General features: G+C 41.7%; 1 protein-coding gene across 20 annotated transcripts in view; it reads left to right on the top strand.

The window, feature by feature from the left end:
* Nucleotides 1-18680, top strand: part of SLC4A4 (solute carrier family 4 member 4) — a 350242-nt gene that overhangs the window by 57697 nt on the left and 273865 nt on the right. For 17 of the 20 annotated variants that reach the window (XR_016393316.1, XR_016393317.1, XM_089912009.1 and 14 more), the window contains exon 3: nt 12998-13177. Coding sequence is in view for 18 of the 20 variants with exons in the window: in XM_089912009.1 (XP_089768135.1) it covers nt 12998-13177 (180 nt within the window). In the remaining 2 variants the exon portion in view is untranslated. Of the gene's footprint in view, nt 1-6063; nt 6413-12997; nt 13178-18680 lie in introns of those variants that run through there. The other 3 variants (XM_089912013.1, XM_089912012.1, XM_089912010.1) reach the window with 2 other exon arrangements.

Consider the following 18680-nt stretch of genomic DNA (forward strand, 5'->3'; position numbering starts at 1 on the left):
TATTTTCCTACCAATGAGGAGGATTCAAGGGTCTATTATATATGTAATATGTATAAATATGTATATATATATATTTTCTTTTTTTCCCTTCCTTGCTCTGCAGCATAGACTAGGGTAATTCTGTCCACTACTGGCTGTTATGTAATTTAGGTGCCATTTCAATGAGATTATTCAACAGTATAGAAGTAATACCAAGTATTCAAACCTGAGCTAAGTATTTCTCCATTTTTATCATTACAAGATTCAGAGTCACTGGGGGAATTGAAAATTGGGACTGATGAGGGAGAGTAGAGTAAGAATGGAATAAAACTGAATAAAGCTCAGTTGAGGCTCTCCCATTGCTCCAGTGAGCATACTGCTGGGATCTGGTTTTGTTTTGTTTTGTTTTACTTTTTTGGCTGATAGCATTTAGGGGACTGAGGTGAGAGCCTGCCATGGCAGGAGTTCACAGGAGCTTCCAAATATTGTACCTCTGAAGCTGCTGATTGCCAGGTGGGATGAAGGTGAAGGGAGGGAGGGTGGTGAGTGACATCCATTAAATCAGCAGTAGAGGCGACTTAAATAACTCCCTTCCCTGAATAGCTGCAAAAGCTTTTAAATCTGGTTAATTGTTTTTACCTTTCTTTAGAGTTAGAATTACAAGGCAGCTATCCTAAGTGCAATATCCAACATGTTCACCTTTCTTGATACTGTATTGACTTTGAAAGGAGAACAGACTTTACTTAAACCTCTCCGGACGTGATTTTACCAACTCTTTTCATGGTGGGATACTCAATAACTTTTACAAGGCCAAAACTTCTGGAAATAAAAACGAGTGTTTGAATTTTAGTAAAATTGGCCAACATATCAGCTTTAGAGGGCCAGAATCTCACATTTATGGATTAGTTAAATCACCACCCTACTCTCCAGTTGATTATTAAATTTTCAACACGATTCTATCCCTGTTGAAAAATAAAGACAATGTCTTGGATGTTAAATGAAAGCTCACAGTCAAATCCAATGGGTATAGGTATTTGGCATATTCTGTCGGTATCTGGGTTGAGATACTTTTATTCAGTCTGCTGTGGGTTAAAGAACATGGTGGGGAACCAGGAGTCTCAGGACCTATTTCTGTTCTTGGCTCTGCCCCGCCTTACTGGGTAACATGAGGCCAATCATGTTTGTGTGGTTATATTTCCTTTGTACAGAGTGCAGTTAATAACCTATCTTCTTATCCACCTGCTAGAGATGCTCTAAGGATTCTTGGATAACACCAGAAAAATACTTTGATATTTGCAGTAAGCCATTGACGAATTACTTAATTTCTGAATCTCAGTTTTTCATACAAAGAAACAGCATTGGTGCTTCCTTATCTCCTAGTCTTGCTAGGGATATAAGGAAACTAATTTGAAATCCCCAGAATGAACCCTGTAAATTTAAGATGTTATCTTCCTTGGTTATATTCCTTGCAGGTGATTTATCTTTGTGCTTAACCCTTTCTCACCAGTGCTTGCTGTGACTGCAGAATGCTTTCAGACTAAAGCTAGTACTGATAACTGGTGATTAACAAATTAGTTGGTTAATATCTATGTTAACTCTTCTTACTAACTCTGATGGACAGTGCTTTTATTAACTTTTTCTTTAAGCTTATCAAAATGGTAACCAACAGTTGCAGATATATAAGCTTTAATATGTTGCTTTTTCAGGCTCATATGTATCATTGAAAGTGATAATATATTCCAATTAGGGACATAATTAATGTGCGGTCAAATAAACCAGTCATTAATTAAGGACACAAGGTTGTTTGATGTGATAATTTAGAGAGTGTATCATGTAGGTGGGTGAGTTTACATGGGAAACCAAGGTATGTATCTCCCATAGAGTGACATTAAGTTGAGACCTAAAGGGTGAAGAGGGTTAGCTAGGTCAGGAATGAGGGAAGCCTCCCAGGCAGGGTGTGTGAAGGCCCAGTGGTGAGAAAGAGGTAGACCTGTTTGAGAAGTGAAAATAAAGCCCATGTGGCTAGACTACATGAATAGGGAGAGAGTGGCCTGAAGTGGATGGAACCCAGATAATTCATGGCCTTTTATACTATGCTAAGGATTTAGGATTTTATTGAGGGTGCACTGGGGAGCCACTGCAGAGGGTTGTAAGCAGGGAAGTGATAAGACAAAATTTGCATTTTAAAAAATATCTCTTTGGCTCATGGGTGGAGAGAGCTTCCCAACAGGGCAAAGATAAAAGTGGAGACACTGTTGCTAAGATTCAGCTGAGAGATGATTTTGGGTTAGAGTAGAGGGACAAAAAGATGGGTTGAATTGCCAGGACTTGCTGATGGACAGATGGGTGGGTGGGGGTGATTGCTTCTGGATTTGTGCTATGAGCAATTTGGGAGACTTATGTGCCATTTGTACGATGGGGAACACTGGAGGAATAGTAGTGGAGGATGGTAGGCATTCAGCTTTTTGAGTCTGAGGCCCCTGTGAGACATCCAAGTAGAACTCTAAAGCAGGCACTTGGCTACACAACTGGAGCTAAAAAGAAAGGGAAGGGATGGAGATGTAAGTTTTGGAATCCCAGGGAGATAGCTAGCATTTCAAGCCGTAGGAATGGATGACATTACCAAGGGGAGAGAATAGAATGAGAAGAGGACTGGGTGGGCTCTGCTCTGCCAACCTTTGGAGACTGAGAAGGAGCAATCATAGAAGCTGGAGGGTAACCAAGAAAAGTGTGTGTCTGAGGCCAAGAGAAGAGCATTTTCAGCAAGGAGCCAGTGACCGACAGTGCTGAGTGCTGCCTGGAGTCAAGTAGATGAGGAGCGAAAAGTAACCAGTGGCTCTGGCAGAAAAAAGTGCTTGGTGGCTTTTGTTAGCAATCTGGGTGGCATGGTTAGTAAAGAGTCAAATCGGAGTAGACTGAAGAGTGCCCAAAGAGAAAGCTATCCTCATAAGAAGTGGCGAAGGGGGCTTCCCTGGTGGCGCAGTGGTTGAGAGTCCGCCTGCCGATGCAGGGGACACGGGTTTGTGCCCCGGTCCGGGAAGATCCCACATGCCGCGGAGTGGGTGGGCCCGTGAGCCATGGCCGCTGAGCCTGCGCGTCCAGAGCCTGTGCTCCGCAACGGGAGAGGCCACAACAGTGAGAGACCCGCGTACCGCAAAAAAAAAAAAAAAAATGTGGCGAAGGGACCTGGAGAAATAGTAGAAAACTTTTGGCCTTTCCCCTATGTGCTCCATTACACTTAACCAATTAGAATACTTAGAATTCTTGTAGAATTTTTAGAGCTAGAAAGGATTTTAAAGAAAATGTAGCTCAACGTTCTCACCTTACACATGGAGAGATGAGCCTTGGAGAAGGTAAAGTGATTTGCTTGCAGTAACGCTGATGGTAATTGGGAAGAACTAGTACAAGGAAGGCAAGCTTCTTGACTTTCCTAGGGCAGTACTCATTCCAAAAAAGTGTGCTTGAAGTCTGGTTCCTCTGGAGCGGGAAAGGAATTTAGAAAAGGAGATGGATGAGAGCTTAAAGAAGCGCCTGGAAGAATAGGGGGTAGAAAGAACTAACTGGAGAAGAATAAAAGGTGTTGGGAGAGCTTATGAAAAGGTGAGAGAGAAAGAAGGCAGAAGCCTGGCTGGCCTCATTGTTTGCATGACCGCAGATGCTCGTGGGAGGACAGATGTCAGAGCCAGAACGTCTTCATGTTCTGGGGCCGTTTATGGTTACTAAGGGCTGTGGATTTAAACTTGTCATTCTCTGGTTATAAGACAGAAACATTTTCAAGAATTCCTGAGCCCTTTTTGTCTTCTAGGTAGTTGCTAACTTGAAAGGCCTAATCGATTACCTTTTCCCTCCTTGACTGTATTTTGCAGACAATGGAAAATGGGGGGTAGTGTCGGGGACTGGTACCATGGTAGTAGGAAAGTAGGAAAGGAAACCTTATATAACCAGGAGCACCAAGAGTCCCGGCCTCTATGTCATTAATTATTTGGCTTTAGTTGGTTCATTGGTACATGAAGAGGTTTAATCAGGTGATCTTTAAGGTCATTTCAACTCTAAAAGTCTGATTATGAGCTGCAGTGTCAGTGAATGTTGTCCTCTATTCTGGGTGCATGTGGAAAACCATAGTCATGAAGATTCTGGGATTGGGCTTAACTAGGCTCGTTTAAGTCTCTCGAAGCACTTTCCCTAGTTCTTGGTCATTGTTTTAGCCCCATGGCATTATCCACATCTCATTTACCTATATACAGGTATGTGAGAGGAAGGAATTATGTGAACTAATATTAGTGATACCTGATTAGCCGTGAGTGCATTGACTATATGGTGGATTATCTGTCTATAGCGACTAAAGACCACTCTTCCTATTGCCCAGCCAGGGCTTAGGCCAGTGCTAAAAGGGAAGCCAGAATAGAGTCGGAGATGAACAATGTGGTTAGAATGAGAGTGTGAATGTGCGCATTTATGTGTCTGTCTAAGCTGCCTCTCTGGCTGCAATTGCAAATCCGGTTATCAATGACCATTGGATTAGCCATTGTTTTCTCTCTTCCAGTCCCACTTGCCATTCAGTTGTGCAAATGGTGACCACAAGAGAGATAATGGAAACTGTCATTTCTCTGTGTTTGGCTCACAGGTGGATTTTGTCTGACTGCATGTATACTGCACATTAAAATGCTCCAGCTCTTTCGGGGTTCTGGGATGTCAGGATGAGTCAAGGTTTCACCTCTTCCTATTGGGTGGCTCCTCTTGGCTCTTAGCCCTGCCCTGCCTGGCTCTGGCCTTCCCAGGCCTTTTGGCTCCACTCTCCTCTGTGCTGTCAAGTAAAAGGACAACAGACCTGAGCCCTGGGGGTCGGCACTCACGGCATGAAAGCTCTGGGGGAGACCCTCCCAGAGCAGGGTGGACATGGCACGGCATTTGTTCCTGGGCCGGGTGAGGGAAGATTGAGGTTATGGAAGGTATTGCCTCTGCTGCACAGTTAAGCTCTGCATAATGACTAAAAAACAGCTGAGGGACGAGTTAGACTTGATCTAAAGTTGGCTATTTTGTCCTGCGCAGAATGAGTGTTCCGGAGTGCCTTAGCTGGAGGGCAGAGAGTGTTCACAAGTTATTATCCGGGCTCAAGGGGAGTGGGAAGGAGGAGAAATAGTACTTTGTTTCTTCCCCTTTGGAAATAGGAGGGAGATATAAGAACAACACTTACCTTTGTGCACCAGACACATTGGAAAAGACACTTTATTGACACTATTGGATTCGGATTGTCCTTAAAAATGCCTAACTATCTCTATACATAGAGATTATATATATATATAAAATAGAACATAATATAATATATATATAAATCTCAATATAAATGTATAGCCGTAGGTATAAATATAGGTATTTTATATCTACAGATATGAATATAAAAGAGGTTTTGCTAGAGCAAAGTTAAAATTACTTTGGAGAAGCAGCTTTTTATTGATTGTGGAGCACTTCAGGAGCTGCAGTTTATAAATGATATAAGGTGATTTTTAGTCCTGTTTATTCATCAAGGTAGGTTCCTGTACTGCCTTCAAGAGGTTGTTCTGGCCTAGATATCTTCAAATAATGAATGACCACTGAGTATAATAAGGTTGCATTTCTTTAAAAAAATACTCACTAATTCAGACTTCACACAGTGCTGGTTAGTTTAGCTTCTGTTATCAGCTATTAGTAATGGAAGCTGTAATGGAAACTTAACCTCAGTGTGTGGTCATAGGGTCCTCACCTTTACCTAAACACTGTGATTAGGACTGTTTTGCTAAAAATGAGCACTTATAAGGCAGGTGCAGAAGTTTCCTGAGCTTTAGCTTGTCCTTTAGGATGAGAATTTAGCTAAGTCACCATAAGCTCATCTCCTGTTTGAGACCTTTTCCTTGTGCTGTTTGTTCTTGCCTAGAGATTGTTATCATCATCGTGATTATCAGCATCAAATATTAAATATTAAAAGTACTGTGCTCAGTAAACACCAGGTAACAAGCTAAGATTTCTTATCAGTCTTGCTTGGGGGAACCCCAAGTTGCCTTAAGGATTTCTGGGAGGCTTTCAGTGAACAAAATTCCCATGCAGTTCAGTGGGAAGAAAAGTATTTCCCTGTTTTTCATCACTTTTACTATTTATTTACTTGCATGCCTGCTCCTAAGTGTAATTGGTAGCATTAATAATAAAATAGATTACTAATCAGCATTCAAAATGGTCTATAAATAGATTACGTATGTAGCATGCAATTACCTATTAATAAACACATGCATTATTATTTTTTTTTCTATGTGAAAAGTTGCCCCTATCCAAAATACAGAAATAAAAATCATCTGTTGTCCTGAGTAGTGGTGTCAGTTTGAAGTGTGGACCCTCATGCAAACATCTAACCAAGGGCTGACTTACCCTCTGTTCACTGCAAAATTACATCATGCCTTTCAAAGTGAGTTTTCTTTTCATGAACCGGTATTTATGCTCAAGTAAATTAGCAGTGTTGCTATGATTATTTCTTAATAGAACTGGTTATGGACACTCTTATGGGTTTGTGAGTAATACACTAGCAATTCATTTATTAAAGTATTTAGGATTAGACATACTGATCTATTTCTTATTATATAAAGTGCCAAACACACAACGTCTGTGGCATCTGGACTTGATACTGTGACTCTGTTTAAGGTTTCTTATGCATGTACTTCTAAAAAACCTTCATGATTCGTTTTGGTCCAAGAAGTAAAGTCTTCACAACATCTTTTTAATAATCTATCGCTCATCCAGGGTCTTTGCCTCCTCTTCCAACAGTGTTCTTTTCATAATTGAAAAGAAATAATACATATCTCTTAAATTTGCCTCCCTCCCCTATATCCCCCTCGGCAATAGCTACAACGTGTTTTAGGCGTCTTGGCATAAGACCAGGTTACTTTATTTTTTTAATTATCATTATTTTATCTTCCTCTCTTTTTTTTTTAACATCTTTATTGGAGTATAATTGCTTTACAGTGGTGTGTTAGTTTCTGCTTTATAACAAAGTGAATCAGCTATACATATACACATATCCTCATATCTCTTCCCTCTTGCGTCTCCCTCCCTCCCACCCTCCCTATCCCACCGCTCTAGGTTGTCACAAAGCACCGAGCTGATCTCCCTGTGCTATGCGGCTGCTTCCCACTAGCTATCTATTTTATGTTTGGTAGTGTATATATGTCCATGCCACTCTCTCACTTTGTCCCAGCTTACCCTTCCCCCTCCCCGTGTCCTGAAGTCTGTTCTCTAGTAGGTCTGCATCTTTATTTCATTTTTTTTTTTTTTTAGATTCCATATATATGTGTTAGCATACCGTATTTGTTTTTCTCTTTTACTTCACTCTGTATGACAGACTCTAGGTCCATCCACCTCACTACAAATAACTCAATTTTGTTCTTTAGATAAGCCAAAGAAGGCAGAATTTAATTTATATTTGGGGAATATTGCTGATTAGTTCTGAAAGAATGATGTAAAGTGCCAAGTGTCATGGAATCTTTGCTTCAAACTGGAGAGAACAGAAATTCCATTGGTTATAGAAAGAGCAACAATGTGGATAAAAATCAAATTGGGAACATCCCTCAGTATTAGAGAAGTTCTGTAGGAGGCTGGGGGTGGCTGTGAGGGAAGGTAGATTTCTGGGCAGAGATTTAGGCCTATAGATTTAACTGTAGCTAAAGGATCACCAGAGGACAAGTAGAATCTTTGCCTAGAAATCTACCTTCCCTCACAGCCACCCCCAGCCATCTACAGCTTCTACCCCCAGTACTGACATCTCAGGTCTTAAAAAATATTTACATACTGCTTTATTCCAAAAAGGTTTAATGTGAAGGGAAAATAACGGGTAAAAAGTTGGAATAGCAAGGTTCATGTTTAAAATTCACGTCACGAAACTCTGTCTACCTACTACCGGTTGGCCCGAGATTTGTCTCTTCTATTTCTAGCAGTCAGCATGAGGAAGGAAACACAGTCAATTATAAGGTAGTGTAAATATAGTGTACATTACAAAAAAAAAAAAACCCACCCTAAAAACAAACAAAGCACCACCAAAGCAGTAATGAAGCACTCACTCTTCTTGATGTTGAGACCTGAGAGATATTTCTCCTGTGGGATTTTATGGGTTAGCTGGTGACAATATCCTTGACTTCCCTGAACCTTGGTTTCTTTGCCTGTACAATGGGGATAATGACAGTATTTAATTCGTGCAGTTGTGAGGATTGCATGAGGTAATAGAAGTAGGAGACCTAGCCAGAACCTGGCATATTTGTAAGAATTCCATAAATGGCTGCTATCGTCTGTATGTATAAACACAGCACCATGTTTCCTAAAGGAGCTAATGATCTATCCTGCATAGAGAGGCATATGTTGTTAACCACTCAGTCCACTGCAAAAATTTTAGTTTGGCTCATTTGATGGATTTGATTCTACAAAGTCCTAAATCATCATTGGTAGGGAAGTGGGTATATGTGAAAGCCTCTTTAACATGAATGGCTACAGAGTTACTAGCTGTAAAAGTTCTCTGGTGGCCTGAAATCATGATAGCAGCTCTCAGTGCTGTTAGTTTAGAAATATTTTAGGAATTGGGAGAAGTGGACATGATAACATGGCAGGACTTCTGCTTTCACCTGAGGTGGAGCACGTGAGGATGGAAGAAACAGGGATCACCTAGTGATGATTTCTGATGGTCAGAGATAACCAGGAAAGCCATGTTTTCTTCCCAGTAGTACTGGCTGTGGATGGATTGTGAGATATTCCCAAGACATTTAGAGTTTGTTGGGAACTTGCACCATCTGTCAGAGAAAGGCATGCGGGGTATTTATTTGAACACATGTTACTGAGGCCACTGCCAAATCAAGGACTGAATGCCCTTTGACTCACACCTAAGTGAACACTGTCAAATGTAGATTCCAGTAGTTTTACTTTACAAAATTTTGAGTAGCAAGAATGTAACCTTTATTTTAATAACATTTAAAATAATCACCATTTCCTTTTGAATTCTACCTATTAAAATTTTTTTTTTGCTCCTTCTTCTTTTTACATTATCTTTGGAAGAAGTTTTTACTGACATTTCTACCAGAGAATTTTTTTTCTTTTGCGCCTAAAATTCACTCATAAATTAAGCAGGTAATCGTCCCTGATTCTCTGAGCATCTTACTGTTTTGTAGACTCTTGTTGAATTAGAAATCTTGTCTATCAAGTTTCTCCTTTGCATTTTACATGTAAAATAATACTACACCTTCCACCGCTTGGTGTCATTTGGGGAGTTGTAATTTTAAAAATAGCCATCAATCTTCATGGCCTATCTCTGAGACAGGTAAAGATATTTTAATGAAAATAAATATTGAGATCACCTATGATATTCTTATCAACAACAGCATTTTTTTTTAAAATCAGTAATGCTGCTTCTATTGACTCTAAAGACAGGTATTTTGTGGAGGTGGTAAGAATGCTTTCATTCCAGCTTATTTTATTTCTGGTATTTTTGGTACTTAGCACATACAGCTTATGAACGATTTGGTCATCATTTTGAGAAAGCATGCCTTTCCCCCAGTCACCAAAGTGAGGCTGCCTTCCTCTCTTCTGGTGGGCAAAGAAGCTGAAATGAAAAGAGGTTGAGAAGTAATTGATGAAACACAAACACTGTCTCTGAGGTCCTAAAGGCTTGTTTAACCTCAGGACGCTGTTCCTTTTCCTTTATCTGAACAAAGACAGAAAAGGAAAATGTAGTTACCAGTAATGTACGAGAGGAAAAGGAAAATGCTTTGCATTTTGAATTGCTCAGCTCAGTGCCCTGGTTTCGTTTGGCAGCTCTTGGAAGGCGAGAGCTTCCTCACCCAAGGCGTATTCTATTTTACTGTGCTGTAAGGATCCCCCCCAAAATTCATAGCCGTGTGGTTACCAGAGAATTGTAGCTTCCCAGAGGCCATCACTGAGAGTATAAAAATACGCCTAAGAGGGCTTCCCTGGTGGTGCAGTGGTTGAGAGTCCACCTGCCGATGCAGGGGACACGGGTTCATGCCCTGGTCCGGGAAGATCCCACATGCCGCAGAGCGGCTGGGCCCGTGAGCCATGGCTGTTGAGGCTGCGCGTCCGGAGCCTGTGCTCTGCAACGGGAGAGGCCACAACAGTGAGAGGCCCATGTACCGCAAAAAAAAAAAAAGCCTAAGAGTGTTAGTAAGGGATAGGAGTGGGAACAGGGAACAGAGAGTGACTGCAGATGAGCATGAGGGATCTTTTTGGATTGGTCGACAGGTTCTGAAATTGGATTATGGTGATGCTTGCCCAGCGCTGTAAATATACTAAAAGTCATTGAATATGAACCCTTAAAATGAGTGAACTTTATGGTATGTGAAGAATTATACCTTAATAAAGCTGATAAAAATGTCTGAAATAGGGGCTGTCTTTTTTTTTTTTTTTTTTTTTTTTGCGGTACGCTGGCCTCTCCCTGTTGTGGCCTCTCCCGTTGCGGAGCACGGGCTCTGGACGCGCAGGCCCAGCGGCCATGGCTCACGGGCCCAGCTGCTCCACAGTATGTAGGATCTTCCCGGACTGGGGCACGAACCCGTGTCCACTGCATCGGCAGGTGGACTCTCAACCACTGCGCCACCAGGGAAGCCCCGGGCTGTCTTAAAAGGAACCATATTCACTGTTGGTACCTGGGCTTCATGGTGCAGCATCGTGTCTGAAACTTCCCCACCTGTGGGAAAGTCGGCGGGGTTGGGGGAGCATCTGAGGGAGGGGCAGGAGGAGATGGGGATAAGCTGAATCTTATTCCTAAGGCAGGGAGGAGGCCTGTGATCATGATGCGTATACAGTGGTACCATTTTTATGGTGATGACGACTCCGGTTAGGTTTCTGAAGGTAAGGTACCTTTCTCTCCTGGGCTTTGAAAACTCACCTTCTGAATCGTCCCAACTCTTTTGTTGGGTTGACAACAACACTTTATAGCCAGAAATCTTACCTTAAAATCTTATCAGCCCATGTAAACTGTCTTTTAAATGATTTATCAAATATACTATGCAGATTGGTGTAAATACATTAAAAAAAATCTTTCTATGTAACATCAATTTGACTCATGTTGCTTAGCCACTACATTTTTTTTTATTGCTTGGTTACCATTTTTTAATAAGAAAATATGTTTTTGAACATCTTTTTGGAGTATAATTCTTTACAATGGTGTGTTAGTTTCTGCTGTATAACAAAATAAGAAAATGTTTAATGTGACAGGTTAAAAAAATTTTTTTCAACCTCTTAGTTTTTTTCATGATGTTTTCCTATTTCTTGAACGAAGGCAATCAAGCTTTCAGAGTTTGATTTACTGAAGAAATTGGTTGGCTTTGCTTACATATATTGTGTGACTTGAGATAAAGCTGCAGGACTCCCTCAGTAACTGGAGGGCAGGAAACAATTGACACTGTTTCTTAATTCACATTGTTTCTGAGACATTTCCTACTTCCTAGTATAATATAGCTTTCCCATGAGAACAATTTGCTTGTAAATGGTTAGACATGATAAATTTCTCATTGGCACACATTCTGTGAGGGGAATTTCACTGTGCTTTTTAGTAGTTGAGTTGGCGTGTGTGTCTGTGTGCATATCTGTGTGTGTGCTGGGGGCTGGTGCTTCATGTTTTATGTAGATGCCTCCAACTTCATTCCAAGTATGAGATATTTTCTTTTGAATGCTTACCCATTAACCTAGAGTTCTGCATTCCTTGGTTGGAACCTCTTTCTTGATATAATTGTTTTAATCCTTCCAGTTTAAGGGAACAACCCTGTGGATTATGGTGTTTTTAGATATGCCTGATGAGTTACCGTGGAAAGGAATTCACAGCATTTACATCAGACATTTGCATGTATGTGTATTGCATGTGGGTGTGTGATATTGTCTGCAGCACTGTAAAGTGGTCATCAAGGAATAATGCCAGAATGGGAAAGGAAATCCGTAGATTATCTCATCTTTTTTGCAATTCAAAAAAAAAAGTAGTTTTCACATTACTTCCGAAATGGTGGTTCCCGCATTCAGAAGTTAGACCGTATATAAAGTGAAAGTAAAAGTTTTCCGATTAAAAAAAAAATGTAGAACTTTGAGTTCCCTTTTTTTTTCTGTCTTATCAGATTTTGTAAAAATAATACCACTTGTCAGTTTTGCAGCTCCTTCCATCTAGAGAACTAAAAGCATTTCACAATCTTTTTTCCTCATGCCCTTCTCTTCAAGGCAATCTTTACTGGGCTGGGTTTATTTTTATCACTGCAACAACCAGTTTTTAGAAACTTTTGCAAACGAAAAAAGAAAAATGAGAATGGCACTGTAGCCGACATTCATTTTAGCTGTTTCCTAGTGTGAACATTTGAGTATTTCTAAAATTTTCTCTCCAAGTATGTCTTATTTTTTCTTAGTTTGTCCCAGTTCTAAGTCTCTATTCTGCTGATTGGGTAAAAAAAGTTTTAGTGTAAAACCTTATACCCCGCAGAATGACCTCTTGACCTTTGAGTTAGATCTCCCCCCTACCCCCGCCCCCCCTACAGTTCCAAGAGCTCCTTTTTCATCACTGTGTTCAGTATAATCATAGATTCCAGGAAAGTTAGCACTGGAAGGGCCTCTAGGGATTACCCAGTTTAAGCCTCTCTTTATATAAATGATGAGATTGAGGCCTGGAATGGCTAAGGGACAGGCTCAAGGTCAGATAGCTCATTGATGGCAGAGGTATGACCAGAATCAAGGATTCCTGATTTCCGGTTCAGTATTCTTTGACTTTCCTAAACAAAGAGGTCTCTCTGGATAGAATTAGAGCACACCATCACTGAATCCTAGTGCCAACCAACAGGTTGATTTACAGTCTAGCGCAATGAAAATTGGGAGAAGATTTTATTTTTCCAGTTTATTTGTCAAATATGGAATGGTAGTGTTGAATTCATAGACATTTTTTTCTGACCTGTGGGTCTTGTGCAATTTCTGTGCAGCGGAGACTGTGATTTGAAATGACTGGTGATTTGTGTACCTTCCTCAGGCCACCACACCATCTACATCGGGGTCCATGTGCCAAAGAGCTACAGGAGAAGGAGACGTCACAAGAGAAAGGCAGGGCACAGAGAAAAGAAGGAAAAGGAGAGAATCTCTGAGAACTACTCTGACAAGTCCGATGTGGAGAACGTGGATGAGTCCAGTAGCAGCATCCTAAAGCCTCTCAGTGAGTACTCCCTGGGTGTGGGTGCCTCTCTCTGCTCCACTCCCGCAGCCTGGGGAAAGACACGTGTCAAGATCTTGTGGCTAACAGGGAGGGACGCAGCGATACTGGAGTGGTGGCCTCTAAAGCGTAATGTCTCTGGAGAGACTTTTCTTGTCCCAGCAGGTTGGTCTAGGAGGAGATCTGGTAAAATTATGAGCTGGTCAGAAAAGATGTGACAGAGTTTAGGCGTGGTTGTGTGTTTTGACTAGGGAAGGAGGACAGAATGTTATAGATGGTATTTAACTGCAGTTATCAACAGTAACTGGGAGATTCTTCAAGAAATTTTTGGATTGTTCCTGCTTAGCAATAGGTTGTATTAAGATAGTAGGTCAAGATGAGAAATATATATATATATATATATATATATGACATTTATAGGAATATAGGTGACATTTAGCCAGGTTGATTTAAAAAGGAATAGTGGGAAAGCATCCTGAAAATCAGAGAAGGATATAGAGTGACACAGCTCTTGAAAGGTTGAACCTATTAGATATCATACTTTGGATAGAGGTGTTATTAGGAACAGAATAGCAGGAGGTCAAAGCACATCCTTGGATTCAAGCGCTAGGGTGGATGTGTGTTTAGGTGTAGGTGTCTCTTGCTTTGGTTCCTTTTGATATGGAGAACGTTTGGCTATCTGGGCAGCTTTGTGGCTGAAGGGAACATGAATATATGCTGTAGAAGGGAGAAGCAGTAGAAACATATGCCAATTTGGGAAGATTCCCCAACAGGAGTTACATAGTGACAGCTTTTCATGTTGGCAGAGCTCTCAGCACAGTTCTTCCTCTCTTTGCTACACTTGCAGAAGTCTGGAACCTGCAATAGAACGCTTTATTATGGGTGGTGGAGATAAAGATCCAGTTCAGTCTTTGCAGGTGATGAGAGGCCAAATTAGAATTAACAGCTCAGGTGTGTTGAAAAGTGAATTTACAGAGTTAAATTAAAGAGGGTGTGAAGTGTGGTGTGGATCTGTGAATTTTTTTTTATAGTCTCTCTCCTGGAGCTGAACAGGTGGCTTAGCAGCTAGAGAGGTACTTATGCTGAGAGGAGCCATCAGGTGGACCACCAAATTGAAGAGGAAAGTTTTGAGGGCAGTTTGGAGATGTTCCACTATATTATAATTTTAAAGTGTTGGAATAAATTTAAGACTTAGATGGGACCAGAGGGCAGGAGGCAAGAGTTCTGTGCTTTTCACTGGAATGTTGGGGGAGAGCCTTTCTGAAAGGAACTGTTCATATGTTGACTAAAAAAATGGGGTCTGTTTCAAGCAAACTCCTTGACATGCAGCCAAAAAAGTTCACAGTTAATAGTCTGGAGGAACAAAAGATAACATCCCTTTCCAAATAAATTACTACTATTTATCTCCATTTGCTATCTGTTTTGGCAAGGCCTAAGCCAGAATCAGAGGTGCGTCTCCACTGTGTGTGTGTGTGTGTGTGTGTGTGATCTGTCTCTCTGTCTCTCTCTGTCTCCCTCTCTCTCTCTCATAATCTCTCATTCTGCAATTTAAGAACAAGAGTGCATCATCACTATAAATACTAAAAAGGAAAGAGATGCTCACCTACACAAGTGGGCCAAGGGATTTTGAGATGATAATTATGTAATAGCTTTTCAGGAAGGGCAGTGGAAACAATGCCAGTAATACTCAAGAAGGTAATAGTGAATAAACAGGTCAGAAAGGTACTGAGACTGAACCTGTCTCTCCCATGGGGGTCCTGTGGCTTTCTGTGGCATTTGGGGGACCAGTTTGAGTACAACATGTAAAATAAGGAAGGCAGTTCATTCTCTTTACCCTCAGAGGTGTCCTCCCTGGGGAGTACTGGATTGGGTTGTATACTTGGTTTCTGAAGCGATCCTATGGAGACATCATTGTTAAGGACAATGATAATAAAGAAATGATTTATAAATTTGTATTTTATAGTTGTTACTTTCTGCTAGTCACTAAGTTATGCTGTCATATGCCTGTGACATATTTGACATGAGGCATCCAATTTGACATGAAGATCCTCTTAGAAATTACCGTATTTTCTCCACTGCTTATCATGGAGACTAACGAGATTGGTCGCTGGTTTATCTGGTGCAATTCTATTTAAGATTATTGCACTCAGATATGGAAAGACGTTTAAATCTGTGATTTGGGGGAAGCTACAGGGCTCTGACACCAACATGAAGATAAAATTCTTATGGGAAAACTCACTGAAATACCTGCCATTACTGTCTGTCAGGAACAGCCCCACCCAGTTTATGTTGTTCTTGGATCTTGGGTTTTTGAGTTAACTTATGTTTACAGACATACCAGGTCCTCTAGACTAGATTCTTGCAAGGGCCTGGCATTGTAGCAGGTCATGCTTGTAACTTCTGAAGAAGCCCCACATGGAAATAGAGTAACTTGATGAGAATCATCTCTGATTTTTTTTCCTTGCTGTCACCTCCATATGCAATCCATCAATGACTTCTGTTGGTTCTACTTCTAAAATATGTCTGAATCTGTCTACTCTTTTTTGGTTTGGCTGCCACATTGTGGTCCAGGGAATCCTTATTTCTTGCTTAAGGCAACTGCAACAGACTCCGCCTTTCAAGTCTCTTCCCACACAGTGGCAGCAGTGATCATCATGAAGTTTAAATTGGGTCATGCCGTTCACTCCTTAGAATGAAATCTCGGTTGGGCGTTAGGGCCCACAGTGTCTCACCAGAGTCCTTTGTGTTATTTGCTCCTTGTTCACTTTAATTCAGCCACGGTGATTTTTTTCAGTGGTGCCCAAACCTTTTCTGCCTTAGGACCTTTGCTCATGCAATCCCTTCTTTCTGGAATGGTCACTCATTCTGGCCCCAGTTAGCTTTTCTCTCCCTTTATGTTCCAGCTTTAAAGTTTGGTCTCTTCAGAGAGGCCTTTTCCTACTGCTCTCTCTGACGTAGGTTCTCCAGTGTTAGCCCCCCTCACTTCTTATCTCTTTCCTTCATAATACATGTTTCACTTTGGGACTTTGTTAGCCTACAGTTTTGTCTTGTGCTGATGGTACATCGTAAGCTCCCTGAGAGCTAGGATCAGGTTTGTTTTGTTCACCTATGTTATCTCTGGCACCTAGTACAGTGTCTGTTACATAGTATATATGTGCCTAATAAATGCTTATTGAAGAGCAGTTGATTACTACAGCGGAAGACATTGCTTCTGTTGGTCTGTTTCCCACATTATAGGTAAAGATCCAGTTGATTTTCTGGTTTTTAATCCTCACACATGATCTTTTATATTTCCCTGCTCTGCCTTTTTCTCTTGCCATTTCAATCTGGTCCTAACTTTTAATTATGCTACTTTGGGAAGTGCCTCATTATTTTAACTATTGCTAAAGTGGTACTTTGGTCTGGGTACACGACTCCTGAGTGTGTTGAGTTGCTCGTCACCCACAGGTGATGGAAGAGATTGATCCACAGAGCACATGGATTCATCCCATACATTTAAAAATGCTTACTATTCCGGGGCTTCCCTGGTGGCACAGTGGTTGAGAGTCCGCCTGCCGATGCAGGGGACACGGGTTCGTGCCTTGGTCCGGGAAGATCCCACATGCTGCGGAGCAGCTGGGCCCATGAGCCATGGCCACTGAGCCTGCGCGTCCGGAGCCTGTGCCCCGCAACGGGAGAGGCCACAGCAGTGAGAGGCCCATGTACTGCAAAAAAAAAAGAAAAAAAAAATGCTTACTCTTCCGGACGAGAATGGCAGCTCAGCTTCAGAAGCCATATTAAGGAGGCACAGAATGAATAGTAAAGGACATTTATAACAAGACGTAAGCCAAATATCCTCCAGTATTTAGGCACATTAGGAAGATGACATAATTAACGGGTTCATTTAACTTATAACACAGATGCTTTTTTCTCTTCTCTGTGGCTCTGGTCTCAAGACAGGGCTTCTAAAGAGTGGAAGCACATTTTGAATCTCATGCATCTGGAGCTTTGAGGAGGAGGCTAGCCACCCTCGTTTCCCCTCCGAGCTCAGTGGCAGCTCTGAGTCCTCACACAGCTGCTCTTCTCAGTGTGGTGTCTGAGCTGGTGTCTCAGCTTGGGACACAGAGAAGAAAGCACATGTGAGAAGTGTGGCATGAGCAATGGGGAGAGAGGCTGGGGGAGACAAGTGAAATGGAAGAGCAGGCAGGAGGAGAGACAAGGGAACGAGGAGGTGGTGTGTGGAGTAGGTGGTGGAGAGAAAAGCTAGATTGTGCTCTTCCTTAAAAATAATCCTTTCGCCTCCCCCACCATACACTTTTTTTCCCCCTAAGTTAGCAGCTGCCATCCTCTGAGGGTTGCCCATTCTGGGTGGGAAGGTGGTCCTGGATGAGCTAGGCTCTGCAAACACAGTGCAGCGACCTTCCATCGATGGTTCTCACCTCTGTGCTTTGCGTTTTGTTAGTGCCCTGGGATGCTTATGGGGGAATCACAGGCTGCTCTGTGACTGCAGAGACTCTGAAGATGTGTAGAATGTTGGGAAACAGAGCTACAAGCAGAACATCCTGTTCAGCATAGTGGTCTGATGTGTAGTATATCTCTTGACAAGCTTGCACATGCATCGGCGCTGGGCGGTGCTAACTGCCTCGCACACCTATGTCTTGCCCGTGGTGGAATCTGGTCGCTGGGTATGCGCACACAGACACTCATTCAGTCTTGTGGTATTCTTTCTTAGCTCTTTGGATGTGTACCAGAACTGATGCATTTATGCTAGTGAACATTGTTCTGTGAGCCTGGAACAATGGGTGCCCATTGGTGATCCGGTTATAGTCAGGAAACTGAAGCAGAGAAATGGGCAGCTGCTTTTGTTCGGTGCTTCCGGGGAAATGAACAGAGTACCTTTTCATAAGAGCCAAGATTATTTGGGGTTTTGTCATTTGACTTCCCCTTTTCCCAGCGCACACACACTGCTGCGCCCTCCCCACACCTGACCTCATTCTTCTGGGTGCATTCCTACTTTTTCTTGATTCTTAAATGTTTTTAGGCAAGACCCTTAATGCTGATATCACAAAGTAAGATTTTAAAAATTTTCTGTGTGCCATTTGTGTATCCCCCAAATGAAGCAGTATGTAGGAGAGAAGGGAGTCTTCGGAATGTATGTGAAAGGAGGTAGATTCTGTCCCTGTTAGGAAACAAAACACAAAAGAAATATACCATCTTTTTCATCCTCTTCTCTATCTTTCATCTTATGTACGTAGGAGGAAGTACTTTAGGTCTGAAACAAAGGCTTTTGGTATTTAAAAGTAATTGAAAACTTAAAGTTTGCCTTTTCAGAAGGGCCACTTGTGATGGAATTTTACTGGAAGTGTATCATATCAGTTAGGAGCACATATTCAAGCCACACAGAGTTCGAATCCCAGCTCATACCAGCAGCGTGGCCTTGGCAAGATAGTTAAGCTCTCTGTGCTGTTTCCTCTCCTGTAAAAAGGGAATAACGACAGAGGTTACTTCATAGTGCTCTGAGTATTAA

Source organism: Delphinapterus leucas, chromosome 5, assembly GCF_059928025.1.
Source record: "Delphinapterus leucas isolate spDelLeu-1000000601 "Yukka" chromosome 5, BTC_Dleu_Yukka2, whole genome shotgun sequence".
Lineage (NCBI taxonomy): Eukaryota > Metazoa > Chordata > Mammalia > Artiodactyla > Monodontidae > Delphinapterus > Delphinapterus leucas.